The sequence below is a fragment of the Homalodisca vitripennis genome, chromosome 3, assembly GCF_021130785.1.
Source record: "Homalodisca vitripennis isolate AUS2020 chromosome 3, UT_GWSS_2.1, whole genome shotgun sequence".
NCBI lineage: Eukaryota > Metazoa > Arthropoda > Insecta > Hemiptera > Cicadellidae > Homalodisca > Homalodisca vitripennis.
The window spans coordinates 41,036,910-41,057,623 of NC_060209.1; the positions used below are offsets into that span (position 1 = coordinate 41,036,910).

At 35.9% G+C, this 20,714-nt stretch overlaps 1 protein-coding gene across 7 annotated transcripts in view; it reads left to right on the top strand.

The window, feature by feature from the left end:
• LOC124356839 (ATP-binding cassette sub-family G member 4-like) overlaps positions 1-20,714 on the top strand; it is a 78,097-nt gene that overhangs the window by 24,545 nt on the left and 32,838 nt on the right. For 2 of the 7 annotated variants that reach the window (XM_046808085.1, XM_046808080.1), the window contains exons 1-2: positions 6,187-6,316; positions 10,357-10,569. In XM_046808085.1, coding sequence (XP_046664041.1) covers positions 10,398-10,569 — 172 coding nt within the window. In that variant the 5' untranslated portion in view covers positions 6,187-6,316; positions 10,357-10,397. Of the gene's footprint in view, positions 1-6,186; positions 6,328-10,356; positions 10,570-20,714 lie in introns of those variants that run through there. The other 5 variants (XM_046808087.1, XM_046808084.1, XM_046808082.1 and 2 more) reach the window with 5 other exon arrangements.

The following is a 20,714-nucleotide window of genomic DNA, read 5'->3' on the forward strand; positions in this document are numbered from 1 at the left end:
TAGATAAGTTACATGCTGCAAACCTTCCAACACTACATTGGCACCCACAATTAGAAGAGCTTTAGCATATTTTGTTTTTGTCTGTCCGCATCTTGTAACTTTTTCTTTTCTTATGTAATAGCTCTCTCGAAGAAATAACTGTCCAACCTATTAATGTATAGATTGAACATTATTTACAAAATAAAGAAGAGCACATTATTTCCAGTTAACCAAAAGGGCTAGCCATTCAGTTAAAAATAATTGTACACCTTCAAATGCGTATCTAATTTTAATCCTTCATCAAAAAGTTCAAGAAATTTGAGACTACTAAACCTATGGATCTACGAAAAACGTTCATTTCCCGTTAGTCTCAAAAGTTTAACCATTAAAAATTAATTCGAGGTTTGAATTGTATGTTTTAGTTTTTTTAATTTGCACAAATTAAAGTAATCGTGCTTATTCAACATATGAAGTACTATAGGTTAGAATATTACCGTAAGTGATAATGATCTGTCTGGTTTAAAGGTTCTGATGAAGTGTTTTTCGATCATGATTGGGTATGTTCGTGTGCTTTTTGATCATGTGATCTTGAGATCCATAACTCCTAGCTGTTTCACTTATCTGTGCATGATTATTTCTAATAATAAATGTTCTCACACAAGTTAACAAATTACAACGTAACGTGATCTCTTATCGCGTTTTCAATCTCTTCTACAGGGAGTGGTCAACCCATCTCGGTCACTGTTGAACGGTAGCGTGAAGAAAACACACTTTGGAATAATTTATGTTATCTTGTGGTGAATTCACAGTCATAAGAGAGTATTCCTCAAAGCGGCGAGACTTACGTCTAACATTTATCGAGAACTAGCTGTTACCCGTGGCTTCGCACGCACTTTGCAATAACCAATTCCTTATACTACTTTGTAAAATCACTTATGATGTAATATGAAATTGCCACATGCCTACATCAGGTACATATTATTTCAGTCTTCGTGCATAAAAGTATTAGAGTTAAACCTGATCCTGATAACATGTTTTGAACGTGTGGGAGCATTTCTGGTTCGAATTAATTATATTTCCAATGCCACAGTTGAGTCTGCCTTATTATACGATTAAAAATACAAATAGGTTGGTGTCGGAAACCTACTTCGGTCAAAACAGCGTTTACTTCAATCCTTGTCATGTACTTTCGGTCCAAGTTATTTCCAGTGCCACAGTAGATTTTGGCTTGTTATCCCGACGAAGAAAAAAATATGTACATACGTAGGTCTGAGAAGCCTACATAGGTTAAAAGGTGTATACTCCATCTGCATTACACTACTGATCAAGCACTGTATAATTAATATTGTATAACAGTTTAATGCGCAGTGTCAATTACATTTGTATTATGAAACAAAAATACTACCATCTTTTCAGAATTACAAAATATTTCTGGTAAACTTTCTAATCTTTATCTTCTTTTCAACCTTCCTCGGACTTCAATGAATATTTTGTTAAGAATTAGCGGTATTGGTTTAACCGTTCTTGAGACTAGCGCTTAGCAGCACATTTAAGCCATTAATTTTGATTTATAAGATTTGTCTTGTGTTTTTATCTAAAAAGGGCTTTATGTGTTGTCGGTCTGAAATTTCGCTCTTTAATATGAGAAAACTGTTGGCAATAAATACCTCTGGTATTTACTAGAACAATACTAGAAAATATATCAACTAGAACGCTAAATTACCCTTTTCAGTCAGGTTTACCAAAGAGGGGGTTTCATTTGAACGTTTTGAGTCAAGGGCACCTCCTATTCGGGTAATAATCCCTCAAATATTGTATTATTTAACCAACAAGTGGTTCCCATTGACGTTAATAATTCTTAATTTTCCCTTTTAAATGATAATACTCAAATAAAGGGTGGGAGGTGGATACTTTTTCTTTTGATAACATATTAAAACACTACACGATTTATTTACTTTATTATTATTTTCAGCATACAACTGAACACTAGAAATTAAAATTATACACTTTTAAACGTAAATGGCATCTTCTATTAATACACTAATTCAGTCGATTCCTAAAGCTTCGAATCACCCTTTTAAGCATATCGACCGGGATATTGTCAGTTTCGGCTCGGATGTTGTTACATAAACGTTCTGGGTGTTGGAACGATCCTTGTTAACTTGAGATTTGCGATAACCCCACAGGAAGTAATCAGGAGGAGCTAAATTAGGCATACGATCAGGTCAGTTTACATTATTTTGCAAGGAAGGCTTTTCTCAAAACATCCATAAATCCTGGAAGTGTGGGCTGTGGCGCTATCTTCTCGAAACCACTCGTTCTCCAGGTCTTTTTCTTGGAGAACAGGTAAGAAGAATTGTTGGATCATTGTAACATAGTGATTTGGATTGACGATAACAGTACGGCCGTTTTCTTGAGAAAAAGGTATGGGTCCAGTGATCCCTGCTGCGTATATGGCACACAAAACTGTGATATGATCGAAATAAAAGGGCATCTCTTAAGGTTCTTAGAGATTTGGTGCACTCCTAAACCGCAAATTCTGTTTAATTACACAGCCACTAAGAAGGAAAAGTCCCTCTTTAGAGATGAACACAAATGCGTCATTCGGCAAGGCGTCAATCAGCTGCCATTGTGTTTGTCAGGCTTCATAATCCCGCACCGTCAGTTGATATATCCCAACCATTTGTAATTTTAACAACACGTTTCAGATGAAGAACACGATCTAGAGGAGGAATATCGAAGTGACGATGAATGACACATTGCATTGCAATAGCTGACTGCTTATTTGATAAATACGCCTCCATGTGCGCTGATGCCTCATTGCCTCAACCAAAGCATGTTTGCAACTGAAACGGGTCGGAAACACAAAATCCCACTCCGTCACTTCGGCTACAACACTTCCCACCAATCATTAAATATGAACTTCGCTGATACATGTTCAAACAGATAGTTTCCACGCCCGTCTCCATATAAAGAAGGGTACAAACTTTTACTTTAAATTGTAAATTGAAAATTTTATAAAAGTACAGAGACTGATACCCTAGCAAATACGCGGCTTGAAACGAAAGTGAGATATAGGCTATTTTATTTTAAAAAGTTTTGATCGCGCAAGTTCAGAAGTAAATGTTTGTAGGAGTTTGTGATATAGTTAGTAAAGTAGTACTTTCTCTGTTTGAATGTAACGGGTTCTGATATGTACTTTATTTATATACAACGCTAAGCATGGCCAACTTTGAAATTAGGCGGAATATAGGCTAATATGTAGGTGAATACGGGGGCCCCGAGTTAAACCAACGTCCTCTTATTCACAAACCGCAGATGTTTGAGATGTGACCACGTTTTGTTGTGTTGTGGTGGCCTTCCTCAAGGCTACGATATTGACAGCTTTTTACCTCGAGCAAAACATGTCTGTTAACGAGAAGATTCGTGTTTTGTACTTTACTTGTGCTCAGAGGCGTAACTACTACGTGTCGGGGATGCGGCTAGGTACAATCTTGACAGCTCCTCACCTCGAGCAAAACATGTCTGTTACCGAGAAAATTCGTGTTTTGTACTTTACCTGTGCTCAGAGGCGTATCTACTACGTGTCGGGGATGCGGTTAGGTACAATCTTGACAGCTCCTCACCTCGAGCAAAACATGTCTGTTAACGAGAAGATTCGTGTTTTGTACTTTACCTGTGCTCAGAGGCGTAACTACTACGTGTCGGGGATGCGGCTAGGTACAATCTTGACAGATCCTCACCTCGAGCAAAACATGTCTGTTAACGAGAAGATTCGTGTTTTGTACTTTACCATTTGCTCAGAGGCGTAACTACTACGTGTCGGGGATGCGGCTAGGTACAATCTTGACAGCTCCTCACCTCGAGCAAAACATGTCTGTTAACGAGAAGATTCGTGTTTTGTACTTTACCTGTGCTCAGAGGCGTAACTACTACGTGTCTGGGATGCGGCTAGGTACAATCTTGACAGCTCCTTACCTTGAGCAAAACATGCCTGTTAACGAGAAGATTCGTGTTTTGTACTTTACCTGTGCTCAGAGGCGTAACTACTACGTGTCTGGGATGCGGCTAGGTACAATCTTGACAGCTCCTTACCTCGAGCAAAACATGCCTGTTAACGAGAAGATTCGTGTTTTGTACTTTACCTGTGCTCTGAGGCGAAACTGCTTCGTTGAAAAAAATTAAACATGCTCGCACATAACAGGTTTTGGCCACATCATTGTAGGTTGAAACTCGTAAGAATTGTTCATCCAAGAGATAGGTAAGAATATTTGTTTACATTTTGTTTACTTTCAACTAATTATCATTACTATGAGTTAAACAGGTTAATTTCAGCTGTGTCATGTTATAGACGTTTAAGTAATAAAATTACTGAGTAACGTCGACAGTCTGTCTACGTTGTAATTACGAGTACATTCTCCTACCTGAAGCCGTATTTGTGACGACAATTAAATTTAATGTGTGTGGACAATAGAAGTCGAACGTTTATTTACATTGTTTATGGCCTGCAAAGTATGTTTTGTGTAACAAAGACTGGGAGTGAGTGACGCATCAGGTAATGTACGATCACGAACAATGAGGCACAAAGTTCGAAGGTCACACGATCGCGAGCTGCTATCAGCTGACGAATGATGCATGCTGGTGCTGCCAACATCAGAATACTTGATGCTAAACAAGTTTAAAAATCCGTTTGCTTTACCTCTACAAGCTTGCTCTAAATTAATTATAAATTTGCCACGGCTACGATTTTATTATAATACAACAGTCAGGTTAAAAGACAGGTATAAAGTAGCTGAATCAACGCATCATGAAGCTTTGTAGGTACAACAGTAGTATTCAATTTATTACAATTTTTCACTATTCTGATTTTATGAAATGTGAGAATTATACGCACTGGAACTAGAGCAGACACAATTAATTGTGACATCTACTAAATATTGTGAACTACCAATACGTGGATTAGTTGAAACACCGGGATAACCTCATCCTTTTTGGTACTTTTTGAGAAAGATTAACTTGTGAGAGATTAAGTCGAGGTTTTCATACTCAGTAGTTCAGAAGATCTGACAAATTAAATGCGAAGTTATGGAAGAAAAATCAGCCAAATTTTTTTATTATACTTTGTGTGAAAATTTGATTTTGTGACATTACTAAATATTTAATTGGCAGTCCTTGTTTTGTATGTCTTCTTTACTTATAACGTGTTTTGTCTGTACTCAAGGTACTCGTATGTTCCTTTATCAAACGGCATGGGAAAAGCAATCGCTTTCTGTGATAAGAGAAACAAAAGCACGAATTCTGTAATGTCGCAGATAAACATACATGTATGTATTGTTGTGTCTGTGGTATATATTATATTATGGTATATTGGTATATATTATGTTTATATTATAAAATACATTTTAAATTTCACGTATTTTTATAGTTACAAACGTTTAATAATAAAACATATATTGAGTGGTAGATTTTAATGGTTATTTCCAACCTACACTACTCGTAATTATTATAATTGTTTCAGTGGCAGGTTCTCGCTTGGTAATAGTGTAAAGTAATATTAGAGTGGTCGTAAGTTTGGATTCGTATGCTTAGTTATAACTACCTTTCTTTGTACTATAAACGTTTAATTACTAATATCATAGACATGTTAAGAAATTAATTGTTCATTTAAATGTGTGGCAAGAGGTTAGATTACTGGCACTGTCTTGTCGGTGCGTAATTCTTGCGTGTGTTACGTTTTGAAATGTTTACGCAATTGGAACCCGATATATACGTATTCCTGAGATCACTTTGCCCATATATGAATCTACTGAATATATATATATATATATATATATATATATATATATATATATTTCATATGTGTGAAATAAGCTTCAAATGTGAGAAATAAGCTTAATCTCAGGTGTGATGAAGATATCTGTTTTTATATGTTGTTTTATTTCACTGCGGGAATCGGAATGTCATTAAATTAAGGAGTTCCTAAAGTCTACGTGTTTGTCATGAATATCTTGTTTGAACACTAACTGCAACGTTAGTTCCAATCCGTACAGGCACAGGACACAATATTATTCTTGTGCAATTCTATTTTAAAAACTACATTATTACATTTTATAGCCCCAGGATTGGGTAGCAGTCGTACTAGAAGTTGACAGGTGCAGTTGATGTAATTTTGATTCTATGAAAGTCAGCCCGCGGGTATTCTCGCGGCGAGGTTGGCAACGCTGTCCCGCTGAGTCTGACGTTTGTGTTCGGCAATCGGTCGGCAGTGTACAGTGTTCAGTTGTCAGCGTGAGTGTGTGTGAGTTGTGCCGCAGTGTGTATTGTGTACCCAACCTCGGTACCCTTCTCGTAACTATTTCTAATGTCTTTACTATCTCGCTAATTCCACCATTATTCCAATTCCTTTATTCCGTTCCAACAGAATTCAATAGCGTATTAGAAAATTAAGTTTGCTTTACCAAAATTGTATTAGGACGTTTAGAGTTGACGTGTTCTTTTATTTCAGAATGTAAAATATTGCCTTATAAAATTGTGGAGTTACGGGCTTAATCTAACCATTTTATAAAAATTTGGAAAATTATTAAAACTAATTGTTTTTGATCAACGCGGTATTGTTACGTACTGAGATATAAGCCGTAATTTAAAGTGCTTTAAAGTTAACTGTAATATGTTAGTTACTTATCTGAAGACGTAAAGCAATATAATTTTCAAACCTTTTTACTAGGGACATGAAATTTCTCTTTGAACTTAAGTAAAGGTGTAGTTTTAATTTTTGTTCTCAATTCCAAATTCTAGTCTTTATAGTAATCACCATTAATTTAATTTGTTTTAATTAATAATTTGTGTTTTGTTACACATTTCTGTCGGAGCCAAACTCACCTATTGTTTTACAACTACGTTTGCCTTCTTAAGTTTATACTTTTAAGGTTGAATATAAAAAGTCCGTTCAAGCACCTTCGTCTGATTTTGTTGCATTGTAACCAATCAGTTGTAATATTCCGGATGAATGTTTCTGTTCGTGGGCCAACATTCAGTCGTATTCAGTTAAGTGTGTAAGATTATCAAGCGCAAACATTAACAGCGTTAAATATGGATAAGTCAGTAAACAAGTGAAGAGTTGTCGAGATAAAATAGACAAGATACGGCTGCGGAGTTGTCAGCAAAAGTAGCCACTCATTTATTGGTGTACATTGAAACACAAGTTGTGTATGAACATTTATATTTGTGTGTATCGTTCTGAACCGATTGATAAGGAACTGGCAGTGTTTCCCACCTGTTTACTGATCCAGAAGGTGCCATTCACAAGTCGTAGACACGGGGAAGGCCAGGGTGCTCGTTATTTACGATAAAATGCTCGTTATGTTCCCCTGAGGTAGGGCAATCGATTTGTTTTTGGGGTTGGATTTTATTTTTACTTTCACAGACCTCTAATGTAACATTTCTGAAAACAGGAAAAATGAGAAATTATATTTGATCGGTCCACGAAGAATTTTAGGAATTTACCATAGTTATCTAGCGGAAGATAAGGATATTGTGATTTATGATATGCAATTTTTTTATGAAATGTGATTTAAGAAAATGAGGTGTTTTTAATGAGTCATTATTGAAGGGTATTACATTTTTCTTTTCGTATAAAAACATTTAATTTCCATCAGTCATCTTTCATGCACGTACTGTAAATATGCATATTTTTATCTTAAACCGTTTTCCGTGGGCAAGTTTTCAAATAGGTCCAAATTGATAAATTAAATGGCTATAATTTCTCGGAAGACTGAGTAAAACAGCTTTTTTACGTGGCTTCACGAAAGTTGTGTTAAGACTGCAACGAAACATTTATAACCGTATCACCCTAGAGTTTTCTTCAGTTTAATGTCAAACAAGAAGTAAAGTTCTGCAAAATTCCATTCAACTTTAAATGTAGTCAAAATTACACCAAATGTATGTTTGTATGTAAATTATAATTGAAATTATCTAACAGTAATAAATCATTGAAGTGTTTTATTCCATTAAATTTACATTAAGGCCTATAATAATGTCAAGGAAATATTAGAACTTAAACAGTGAGTTATTTGTTTATTGCTCTATTTTTTCCAGCCTTCGTATTGTATTTATTTAACCTACCGTAACTTGTTTAAAGTTTGAAATACTACAATTGAAAATATAAATAGATTACAAATATTTATTGTAATTACAGTACGGATGTTCTATTCCCAAGGCAGGTTTAGTCGTCACGTCGAGACAAATTAATACTAGAGATACACACATACGCGACCTCCTGAATGTATTATAACACATACCTGGAGAATCTGTAAACAGACTTGGGATAGGAACTGGGAAGCTGAACCAGTTCCGACTCTAGGTCAAGGATTACCGTGGTCGTTTGTGTCTTCAGATAATCTGTATGCAGAGGTTAAAGTTCCCGGCACTATGTTTGTATAGTTTATTGTGCCTTGTTAAGTGGACGTCCCTTTTCGTCAACATAACTCTAGATGCTTTCGTGTGTAGTATTTTTTATTAAATCTTCAAAATTAATACACATACAATTAAACCTGCTACTTATCTTTTATACATAGATGAGGCAACATACTTTTATGAAAAGTGAAGAATCTTGGAGCAATCGGAAAAACAATTTTCTAATATAATTTTGATATTTTAATTTGTGGAGTCGCCAGACGGTAAAACCTTTTGGTTTCGAAAGGCCTCAACCTAAAAATAAATTATATTGGAAAAGTGTTGTTTTATACTTTTATGAGATTGGAATGAGCTTTTAATACCGAAATGTTTCCTATTTCTATCGATTGTAAGGAAGAATTGCTAAAATAGCATTGCAGTGGTTGAAATTTCAAACATATTTGTTATAATTTAAAGTAATATGTGACAATTACGTTATAAAACACTCTAGATGCAACATTATTTATTAATCCACTAACAAGGGTCCCAACAAATTCCAGGTAATTTTACGTTTTGTGCCTGAGGAATTCACGAAACGGGCAACTTTAAACCAAATACACATAGGAAACTGTAGACGACGCCGATATACGCAACGCGAACTGTGCAAACATTAACTCAGAGAACGAGTCAACTAATAATTACGAGTTAAAATAATAAAAGAAAATTATAACATCCAAGGCAAAACTTTATTAAGCATTTTTCGAAAAATGTGTGATATTGAAACAAAAGTAAATGAATTAACATAGCTAATTTTACACACTTGGAAAAATATAAGAGGTTCCATCCGATGTTACGTTGCACGAAATATGTTTCATTCTTTAAATTTATATACTGAACATTAATAGGTATAATATAATATTTATTTTACTTAACACAAATACTGTCGATAAACAATAGTGAATGGAGCTCGTTCACGTAATGTTTAGATGTGTGTTGAATAAAAATGGAGCATTACAATGGCCGTATCAAACAGAACTGGTTAGTTACATTAATGTCGGGGAGTCGCACGGAACGTGTCGCCATCACGCGAAACCGCGTCTCGTCACGAACCTCGCGCAGGAAAAGTGACAGCTGCTACTAAAACTTTAAAACTAAAGTATTTTATTTCCCTGTCACTGTTATGGCTACACGGTGGCTCACCCTTGACAATTCGGTGAAGAAGTGTAAACCTCGCTAAGGCCGCCAGCACCTCGCGCCGCCGTGGCTCAGCAGATTTAGGTCAGCTTCACGCCAGTTCTGCTCACTCTCTGATAACCCGACAGCCTTGCCTTGGACCGATTACTTCCATGAGACGACCAATCGGTTTGGTCACTAATGAGTTTCCGTTATTTTTTCAATTCTGGTTGATTGGCTTCAGTGGAAATGGTTCTTAAGCCTACTACTTGATAATTTCAATCAACTTTTTGCACAACAAGTGATCTGTTAAAACTGCCATGTTCCTTGTGTGGCAATTTACATTGGAAATAGAAATAATTCGATAGGTCACATTTAAAATTCTTCCAATTTTAGTCTCTAAATGAATGTTGACTTGAATTCTAGTGATATTTACTTGATAATACTGTACGGTGGTGACGTGATAATACTGTATGCATCTCTCTCTCTCTCTCTCTCTCTCTCTCTCTCTCTCTCTCTCTCTCTCTCTCTCTCTCTCTCCCTCTCCCTCCCTCCCTCCCTCCCTCCCTTCTTCCCCTATTTATTCGCTTTTATAAATAACCCACTTTTGCGTTAAAACTTCATTTTCTGCTCAACAAATTCAACGATAGTATGCTCTTAAGTTCGTCTAGCTTGATCGTACTCTCTGAAAGCTTGCACACCTCTCTGCCCCAAACCTGCCCACCCCATCACTTGCGGGAATCGTGTCACAACTATGTCACTCTCAAGTGATTAGTTGTCACACATCCCCCATAACTCCCTCCTCTGTCACAGCATAACCGGCCGCGAGTGTACCCTGTAACTGTTGTGTGACCATGGTGACCCAAGACATTGATGTCAACTCTTTGGTGCCCGACAGGAAAGGGTCGGTAAAGGTGACCATCACACCATGCCAGCCCCGCACGCTCACCCACCTGCCCAAGCGGCCGCCCGTGGACATCGCCTTCTCGGACCTCACCTACACCGTCAAGGAGGGTCGCAAGAACTGTGAGTACCTCCAAACCTTTGGGCATGATTAGAAATTAAGTCCATCCTTAATTTCTGAAATAACATCTTATATATTGAATTTCACCGGCGCTGCGCTGGTGAGTCGAGTTCTTCGCTGCGGGCGGCCTCCAGCTATTGTTGTTGATAATAATAATAATAATAATCTTTATTGCGTCAACAATTATTACATTGCATGCATGCGTCAAGTACATTCATAATAAGATACAGTTCTATTGCAGTTATTGCTATTTAATTGTATAACAGAACAATTAAATACAATTAATTGATATTTCACCCATGGAATTTCTGGAGTCTTCTCAATTTTAGTTTTCTCTAAAGAATGGTTTTATGGTTCGTAACGTGTAATGGTAAGAATTAAAAACAAGTACAAGTGACATCCAAACATTAAAATGCATACCGATTCTTATAAATGGAAACCAAATTAAAGCTAAGCGGGAGGGGGAGGTAGTTCCTGGAGAGCAATTGACATTACTAAGTGAGATGTTTACATACAGAATTAAGTATTATAGTACGAAATATGAATAAAGGGCGAGTATAGTAGGTGGATAGAGCCTTAGCATTGCTATTAGCTTTCAAATTGGACAGTTTCTTTGCAAATCTTAGTAATTAAATGCGCATAGGTCACCAAGGATTCCGCTCGTTGGTGGCTTGTCAATTGTTCATTTTCCAATATCCAGTCACCAACCAAATGATTTGGATATCTTGTCAATTGCCCAAAGATCAGTGACTTATGTCTAGTAACAAGAACACAGAATTCACATAGCGTCAAACCAAACATAAAATTTGATCTTCGAGGAGTTACAGACCATTAAAAGACCTTAATGAGATAATAGGAATACTCAGTTTCTAGCGCAAATGAAAGGCTCATTGTTGCATTCCTCAAGGAATATATTGAGGTGCTACACATGCCGTGGTCCCAAGAATAGCGATACAAACTTGGGAATTTAAGGGTTGAGCATCCAGAATCTCCTTCAGTGATTCAATCAGAACTCCTTTGTAAGTAGAATTCCAAGATCATGGAAATGCATAGAATTGATCAATTTGGAGATATGTCACATAATGTACATGTAAGGCAAATAGAAGTTGATTGTTCTTATATTGCTAGTTAATATATTATATAAAGCTATTATATCTAAAAATAGCGTTGTAGTATAGGGTACAAGGTGACAAAATCTAGCCGAAGGTAGTGCTTGTTGTTGAGAGATGACCGAGCACTTCAGAAGGTCGTACATGACAGATGTGGTCTTGGCATCTAGACCTCCATAGTCATCGTCATCATCTGGGCAAAACCCCGCAAACAATTAATGTTTGCAAAGTAATTATTGGCTTAAAACAAATATTCTTTTGTAAAAACGTTTGAAAGGGAAATAGTTTATATTCAATGCCTCAAATATAACTAGGATGAAAATGGTGCAGTTAGAATTGATCGTGCCTCGTGGTTGGTTTACTTTGAGTAGCATACAGAGTGACCCCTTGCTAGCTCGGCCCATATACATACAATGGGATGTTGGCCAGACCTGAACTGTGTGTCCACCTGCCTTCGTTCCTGTGTTATTGTCAAAGCAGTTGGCGGCGTTATATTTATGAGGAAAGATTTGTTGCATTTTAACGCAGTGGCATTAGACAGTGAGTTGCATAACAATTGCAACTTGCCGAAACGTAGCAAGTAATAGAATTATTCACATACTTCTCAAAAACATAAATTCATATTTGAAGACTGGAAAAGCTAAAGGTACCAAGTGCCATTTTTTATATTTTATTTTTTTCGCTGCTAATTATTTTGTCCAAGGGCCACTGCAATGCCGAGAATTATTTGGCAAAACTGTTTAATATAGTTTTTACAGTCTCCAACAGAATGCGCTTGGTGTAAGTCCAAGAGGTGAAGCAGTGCTAACAAACCGAAGTGCCCTTTCTCATCAAATCACCCCAGCTATTAACTTGTTTGTTAAGTTAAATGTGTCATGACACTTAAAGTCTGTTAGCTTTGACTATAATGTTGGACTTAAATCGTTCTGCAATTTGACGCACTTCGTAATTTTATTCCTAAGCAATGAAACAAGATAGCTTTTTACTACTTTGCAACTGATTGCATACTTAAAAAATGAGTTCATAAAAAATATCTATAAAATATATTTGCTACCTTTAAGAATTGGTTTAGTTTTTGTTTTGGCACTTACTGACTGACATTCGAAAACATGTAAATACATGCGCAATCCCCCTTTTTGGATAAAATTATGGGACCAGTTATTTATGGGTATGACTGAAGAAAGGATATTTAATTAATTGTTGTTCGATTACATGTTTGAACACTTTTGTGATTCACTGAAACAACTATAGACAAAATCTGTAAAACAGCATTGTTTCGGCTTCGAAAGTACGATGTTGTTATGTTCATTATTATTTTGGTATTATACACAATATACCATAGAATTCAGTATCTTTCTCCAATTTCTCTGCTTTATTTGGTAGCAAGATAGTTTGTAAACCGTGTGGAAATACATATTGGGTTAGTAAATCCAATCATAATAATTGTCAGTTTCTATTCATAACAACGACTACCCGATGAATCTGTCTGTAATGTTCGAAGAGAACACTAAACTGATCGAATTAAACTCAACTGAAACTAACACATTTTCAAAGAATCTTCCAAAGTGACATAAAAAAATGGACTAATAAATGTTATAAAAGTGACAATGTAGGCATGGGAATATAAATAAAACACGTCCACCACCAAGCTTTGTTCGTGTTTTAACAATGTTATCGGAACCAACAGCCTTGTGTGTGTAACTGACGATAACGTCCATAGCTCTCATGGGATTGAGTCATCACATCCTGCCGTACTCACACGTACACATCCATCATCCACGCCCTCCCCCATCGGTGATGGATGCGACCCGTAGGAACAGTAGCATGATCCACGACTTAGTGATGGCGTTGGGGTCTTGCCTTTATAGCCGTACCGGCTGGCCGAGTTACTCATTGACCTGAGGTTTCCATTGTAAACTGTCTCATCCCAGTGTTTGGGAGGAGGGAGTGCGTCAAGAGTTTTCTTCCCGTCCTTACCTTGCTGGTAGTAGACCACAAGATGAAACTAACCATTGTTCTATTGGGTAACAGCTGGAAATATGTTTCTTCACTTACAAAATATTTTGGTTTCAGTATGGAGTAAGACGATATTAATTTAGTAATAATTTGATTCCACAACACTAGTGAAAAATTACACGCATGTCGAGTAGCGTGGAAGAACTTATAAAATTAAACATGGACAAAATCTATTGGGCCCAGTTTGTTGATCTGGACCAAGAGTAACTCCACAGTTGCTCTATCTGAAGACAGAAAATGCACGTATACCATGAACAACGTACCATAGTAAATAGTACCACAGTACATTGCAGTTTTGATTCAAGAAATGTAATGTAAGTCATACTCAGGAGACGTTTGAGAATATGACCTGCGGGAATCATGTAAAGGATGACTACGAAAAGTGAAATCTCCGAAAGCCATTAGACGACGAAGCCAATGGCGCAGTGTAGCGGATACAACGGTTATCGCAAGATAACAAGATCGAGCGTGGTTGCTGCTTGGATGGGTGACCGCTAAGCGATCCTGTCCTTGAAAGCAGCCCGCCGCCCGACCATTGGTGGTGGTTCGGAAGTCATTTTTAAGCCGTTGGTCCCCAGGTTGTGTTAGAGAGGGCTTCTTATCCCTAACTTCGCCTGTTAAAATAAGATACCTTTACTTTACTTTTTTACTATACTGAGCCGTTCGTCTGGTAGCCCATACTGTATGAATAAAACTGTTAACGCCTTCAGACCAACTCAAACGTAACTCTTTTAGTGGTCCTTAGTCCACACTCAATGTTACTTTGCTGGAATACTCACGTTCACTCAGCCGTATGCTCTCTTCGACGATAAAGACACCGGGCTGTAATACTTGTAAAAGTTCTTATTCAGTTGTCCTCCTCAAATACATCGACTGAGGGGACAACAACGGATTGAAGTAGAGGTGGACTTTGGAGACACGTGTTGGAGGGATCAGAACCCCCTGAGACGCTATTGTATTCGACATTGTAATGTGTTAGGGCAATAATATGGCATCCTTAAGTGAATGGACAATGACAAAGGTAACAGACCTGAATTACCGGTGATTCAGAGGGAAATTGGTTTTAAAACTTAGGGGCGATATCTACCACCAGCATTACACCTCATTCTGTGCTACGGATCGCTGTATGAACCAAAACAAAATTATAACTTCCCTTAATTAATATTTATGAGTTTCGACAGTGAAAGGTTTTTAAAATGTATTTCATATATACAGGTTGTTTCTCACTACAGACTTTAGGATCTTGTGCCAGGGACCAAGACGAGCCACAAACTAATAATAATAATAATCTTTATTGCGTCAACAATTGCAAGATTGCATACATGCATCAGGTATATTTATCATTATATACATTTAAATTAATTCTATTGCAGTTATAGCTATCCAATTGTATAACAGAACTGGGTTTTTTATTTTATTCTTGTTTTCAATGTTTTTGGTTTCAATGTTTGAAACTAAATTCAAACGATGGTCCATCTTTTTCCGTATACCGTCTGCCTGACTGTAGTTAAATAATTTTTTACTAATTAACTATAACAGCTTTCTTAGTAAAAAGTATCTATCGAGTAAAAGGTTTTAGTCAAATTTAAATTTAATTTAATTTTTAAATGTTAATTTGCAATTTTTTTAATTCTTAAAAAGTACAAATTTTATATACAATTTACAAAATTTAGTAACAAATAAATTGGCTTTAAATTTTGAAATCGGATCTAATAAATAACCTACTTATCGCAAATTTAGTCCGACCATGTATGTATGTCCAATTTCAATTTTCTTAACGATAAGGTTCTTACTCTTGTTCTACATCGGAACAATGTTAATAAAAGTTTCAAAATAATTTATAGTTCTTCTTATGTGTTATATTGTTGAAGTGTGAAACGTTTTGGGGGTTGAAACAGCTTAAATCTTTATTCCCATATTAATAACGTAGCCTCAGATGCTCGTTTGGCAGCCAGTTTCGTGGGGGAAAGTGTCGCGCTGCGCTCGTTAACGATTGCGGCTCCTGAGGCTGTTATTAGCAGAACTAAGCAGTTTCACAGTAGTCTAGTAGTTGATAGCGTGATTAAGACAGAGGGAGATGGATGGGTGGGCGGTAGAGAGAAGCGGGTGAACTATCGCAATTCGTAGACCGTGCACGAAGTGAGGTGGTCGTGGTCGTGTTCGTGAAGCCGCAAGCACGACTCTCTACAGCTCCCTTCCATCGATTTTTAACCAACGTCTACATCACGTTTTTCCACTAACAATGCCAACTTTATACAAATTATTTTATATACTGCTATAAATTTAGTTAATTAGGCCTACAGTACTTATTTATACTCGTAACATTTGTGTTTGAAGTTGTTACAAGTTAGCGTAGAGAATATGGGTTTTTGTTATAGTACAAAGTATCAGTGCGTGTGGTAAAATGAAATTTTAAATGTTACATTACAATGTATAACAAAGTACAAATAGTTTCAATAACTAAATATTACGAACTGTGTGCCGGTTTAGTGCTTTTTCTCCAAGGCGAATATTATGTTCTCCCGCAATAGGCACGCTCCTGCGACCACTATCTGTTTTTTCGCCCTGCCATGTCGGTGTTGAATCTTTGAATGGCTTATAAATTATTACAGTAGTACCGTATTAACCATTGTAAATAGTAATGGCAAAATGCAAACTGTGGTTTGGTGAAATTGTTATACGGAGGTAGTTTCACAATTGTCTGCCATTCAGGAGTCTGTTCATGCCACTTTTGTGAAGAATTGGTTATACGACGTGGGGGCACTGTTTTAACATTAACAAGGATAAACAAATTAATAAACTTTCTTTCCCAACATATTTCAACAATAGATTTTGTTTCTCTATAAAAATTCACCACCACTGTTGAGAATAATGTGTTTAATAATATAGATTTAGCTGTCGTAGAATTATTTGTTAAGATTACCGTAAGTGTTTGTAACACTTTTAGGACTCTTTCATTTATTCAAGAAGTTATAAATGTTCATACTGAAGTATAAATTAAAATATTGACAAGTATAATTTTTGATTAAAGGATTGTAACAGTCGGTTTAATAAAACGCCGTTGTTTTAAAAGCAAACGCTCTGCTAGATCTCACGATAAATACAGGAAAAGAATAAAATATGTTGTTTGTTATATCTAATGCGCAATCATGTACTCTGGGTGGGGCGGAGTCATGTGACGTCATAGTTTGTCTTCCGTCCTGTGGCAAGCCTTTTGTCGTCTGGCCTTGAACGAGTTGCTATTAATTAATCGTAATGTAAATCAATCGTCTTTTCTTTGAGCTCGTAAAGTAAATCTTGATTTTTGCAACCGTCCAATAAAGATAGTAATTTCCAATAAATAAACAACCGTTCCTGTAATAATTTATTGATCTCTTATTTATAAACTGATACAGCATTTTCAAATTGCATCATTAATAATAAGATGCGTCTTGTAAACAAACTTTATTAACATTGAATTAGATGAAAGTTTTTGAGCTACGAATTGTTAAGTTTGTGGCATTGATTTTTATCGTTTTATGGTTTTGGTTCCAAATCTTTAGTTCTAATATTTGTAAATAAAGAATCAAATAGTCTTAATTTTAGCGTAATTTTTATGTTTGCTCTTTTTGTTGGTTAAGATTGAAGTTTTCAATTGGAATATCCATCTGTTAAATCGGATACTAGGACACAGTATCGTGTATTCTAGAGTCAAATCGTGTAATATAAATGACTAATAATGTATAGTAAGTGTTTAAAATTCCAGTTGTTTTTCTAGAAATCCTTCGTTTTCCGCGGATAAAATGCACGTTTTTTGTACAGAAAATGTAATTTTTCCTTCATATCAGTAGACTTCAGTTGTGCATAAGCTTATAAAACAGTACCAAAGGATTATTTTGGTAAAATGTAACCCTGGAGAAAAACTCCAGACTGCAGTAAAGTTCGGTAAAATGAATATTGTAGATCAACTCAAGGCCCACTACACTTATACAAAATTAAATTGCTTGTTTGTGAACCACATTTACTTATATTGTATACTAGCAGTTACCCGTGGCTTCACGCGCAATTTTCAAAATCGAAGGCCAAAGCTGTCTTAGTGAAAGTATAATTAAACTAAAACAGACCCCCAACTAATTGGACTAATTGGAGCCCTCCAATTTTTTAAACATAAATATACATATCAGGTACATATTTCAGTATCAATGGTTGGAAAATTCGCAACTTAAATACAATAGTTTACTGTTCTATTATTATTAGATTTTGTTGTATAAATAAATGTATACATTATAAGTCTCGAAAACCTAATTTAGTCAGAAAATGTCAAATTCTTTCTGTTTAGATTAATTTTCTATCTAAGGTATTTCAAGTGCCATCGTTGAGTTTGATTGGTGTTCCGATCGAGAAAATATATACAAACAAAAACCAAATTTGATTAAAAAGCGTCTTCTTTTGGCTATTTTAATTTACTTTCCGTCTTAAGATTTTTCAAAGAGTATAATTGTACTGATGGTATGCTTTTTTGTCGGGATAAAGAAAATATGTAACTTACGTACGACCAAAAAGTTAACTGCAACCCAAAAGAGTCAGATACGACCGGTTAAATTCATTCCCGGTCTAATTTATTTACGGTTCCACAGTTGACTTTATGTTGTTGCTCTGCTCAATAAAAGAATAGATGATAAGTTACAACTTGTTTAATACTTTTCTATTGAATAGGCCGCTTGTAAAACGCCTAAATAGAAAGCCGTAACCAACGCCAATCATTTCAACACCAATCTATATACAATCATAACTTATGACCTATTATCAAAAATGTTTACCATTAAAATAATGAATAACTAATGTAAATTTGTACACTGAAATAAAAACTAGCAGCAAAATATTGTTTGTAAATAAGCATCTACCGCAAGAGTTTATAATCTATAGAAATTGTAGTAGTGCTGATGTTTGCAAAACAATACATATCAATCAATATAAACTTATATTGTTTATATGTCAGGTACAAGATCACAAATGTGACTTTTGGTATCCAACTTAGACTTGAAAGTGTTTATTTGCGGACTGCTATGTTTCTCGTGCTATAAGTAATATTGATTTTTACCCCGATAAAGAAAATATAGCTCTGAAATGTTAAAAGAGCTATACAGATGAGATTTGTTAGTGTGGGTACTTTGGAGATAGATAATATGACATCGCGGAATTTTATGTAGGCAGTTTTGAAAGGTATAATTCCGTAGTTCATTATTTTGTTATCATTCATAAGGGTTTTAGTCAGTGTTAACTGTGAAAGCGCTTGAAATATCAATTTTCGCATTATACAAACATTTCTCGGCTATCTATGATTAAAATGTTGATTTATCATACCTAGGAACTTGCCCTAGTTCATAACGAAGCCGACAGTAAAAACCGTATATGAATCGTTGAGTAGTCTAGAAAACATCGATGCACAAACAGACCAACACAAAACGCGACTTTAATTTGTAATGTTCAAGTTCAAAAACATTTATTTTCTTGAAATTCAGAAATAAATACATATTCCATGAGTTCTGTTGAAGTCGCGCGGAATAATTGTTATAAAAAACATAGCTTGTGAAATAATCAGTTAGCATGTGATTTTTGCTATGCAGCTATTAATTCTTCTCTACACCTAACACAATTTACAAATGTTCTTAACTTTATCTTCACAGAACTATAACGAGTAATTACAAATAGCATAGTACAACTAAGAACTAGATAATATTACCAATGTTATTCAATATGAATATTAAATATAATATATAATAACAATTACCAGCAAATAAGAAATTTAAATATACGAATTAACAAATAAAATAAATAAATAAAAATAACAAGAGAAAAATGACTTAAAATTCAGCAAAACTGACTTATGTTTTGAAGTACAAATTGTATGTAAGCAAATTATCATTACAGTATGCTTTACGAAGAATTCAGCACAAACACAGTTTTGCGGGTCTTCACTTAATGAGACAATCCAATTGTACGCTCTTCTCAGTTAAATGTTCACATTTCTGTGGGTAGCACCGATAGTATTTTCACCTTACACATTGGCAGTTAATGAGCGATGTCTACTCCACTCCGCCATCGCAAATCACAACGCCGCGCCGTCTTGCGGCTTACGTCCGGACCCGACCTTCCTCGCCAAGGCCCTGCAACCTGTTTGGTGCTCAGATGAGTGTCGGTTTCCTCAATTTCCTCGGCAGGCCAGAGCCTGTTGTCTATGGCTTGACCACGTGATCATTACAGGCTCTAGGTCTCCATTAGAACTCTAGGGGCTCATCGCGATGTTGTAACACATGTTATTGTCAGCCGGGCACTACTATAATCATGGTCCATTATGAGTAGCCTATAGGTAACGGTTGGAAACATGTGTGAATGCTTTTGGCTTGTTTGCATGTTGCGCATCGTACGTTGTCTGTGTGAAATGTATTAGGATTTTTTTCGATAAGAGACCAATATAGTTGATTTATCATTTGTTTAACAATTATATTTCTTGTGCCAATGATGTAGATTAGCAATTACTTAAAAAATCTTTTTAATCGTCAACATTTAGTTAGTTTAACCACTCCGAGACAATTAGTAGTGCTAGTCGGTTACTCTACTCGAAAGAGGAAGTTTGAGTTTTCAACTTCGGGGCCAGTTGTTACATTTGCTGATAATCAGAATTTTGCAAATTATGCTCATATATTTCGACGCATAATTGTATAAGTGAGATATGTCAATGGGGGGGGGGGAGTACTCAACATATGATGTAAATATACAGAGTGATTCCGAAAAAAGTGCGCATTTTTCAGGGTTGATAGAGGATGTGAATACAAACATTTTTTGTGTAATACACGTATGTGCACAAATGTTTCATTTCCGATAAAATTGAGAATTTGTGAAACGCCTCCTTGTGCATTTTGAAAAAGTTGGGGGTTTTCTCCCACTTCTGCACTCTACAATCTACGCGATGATAGTTTTGACCATTAACTGGTGACTCGTCCTTGATTATGGATCCTCCATAATCAAGAGATTCGTTTACT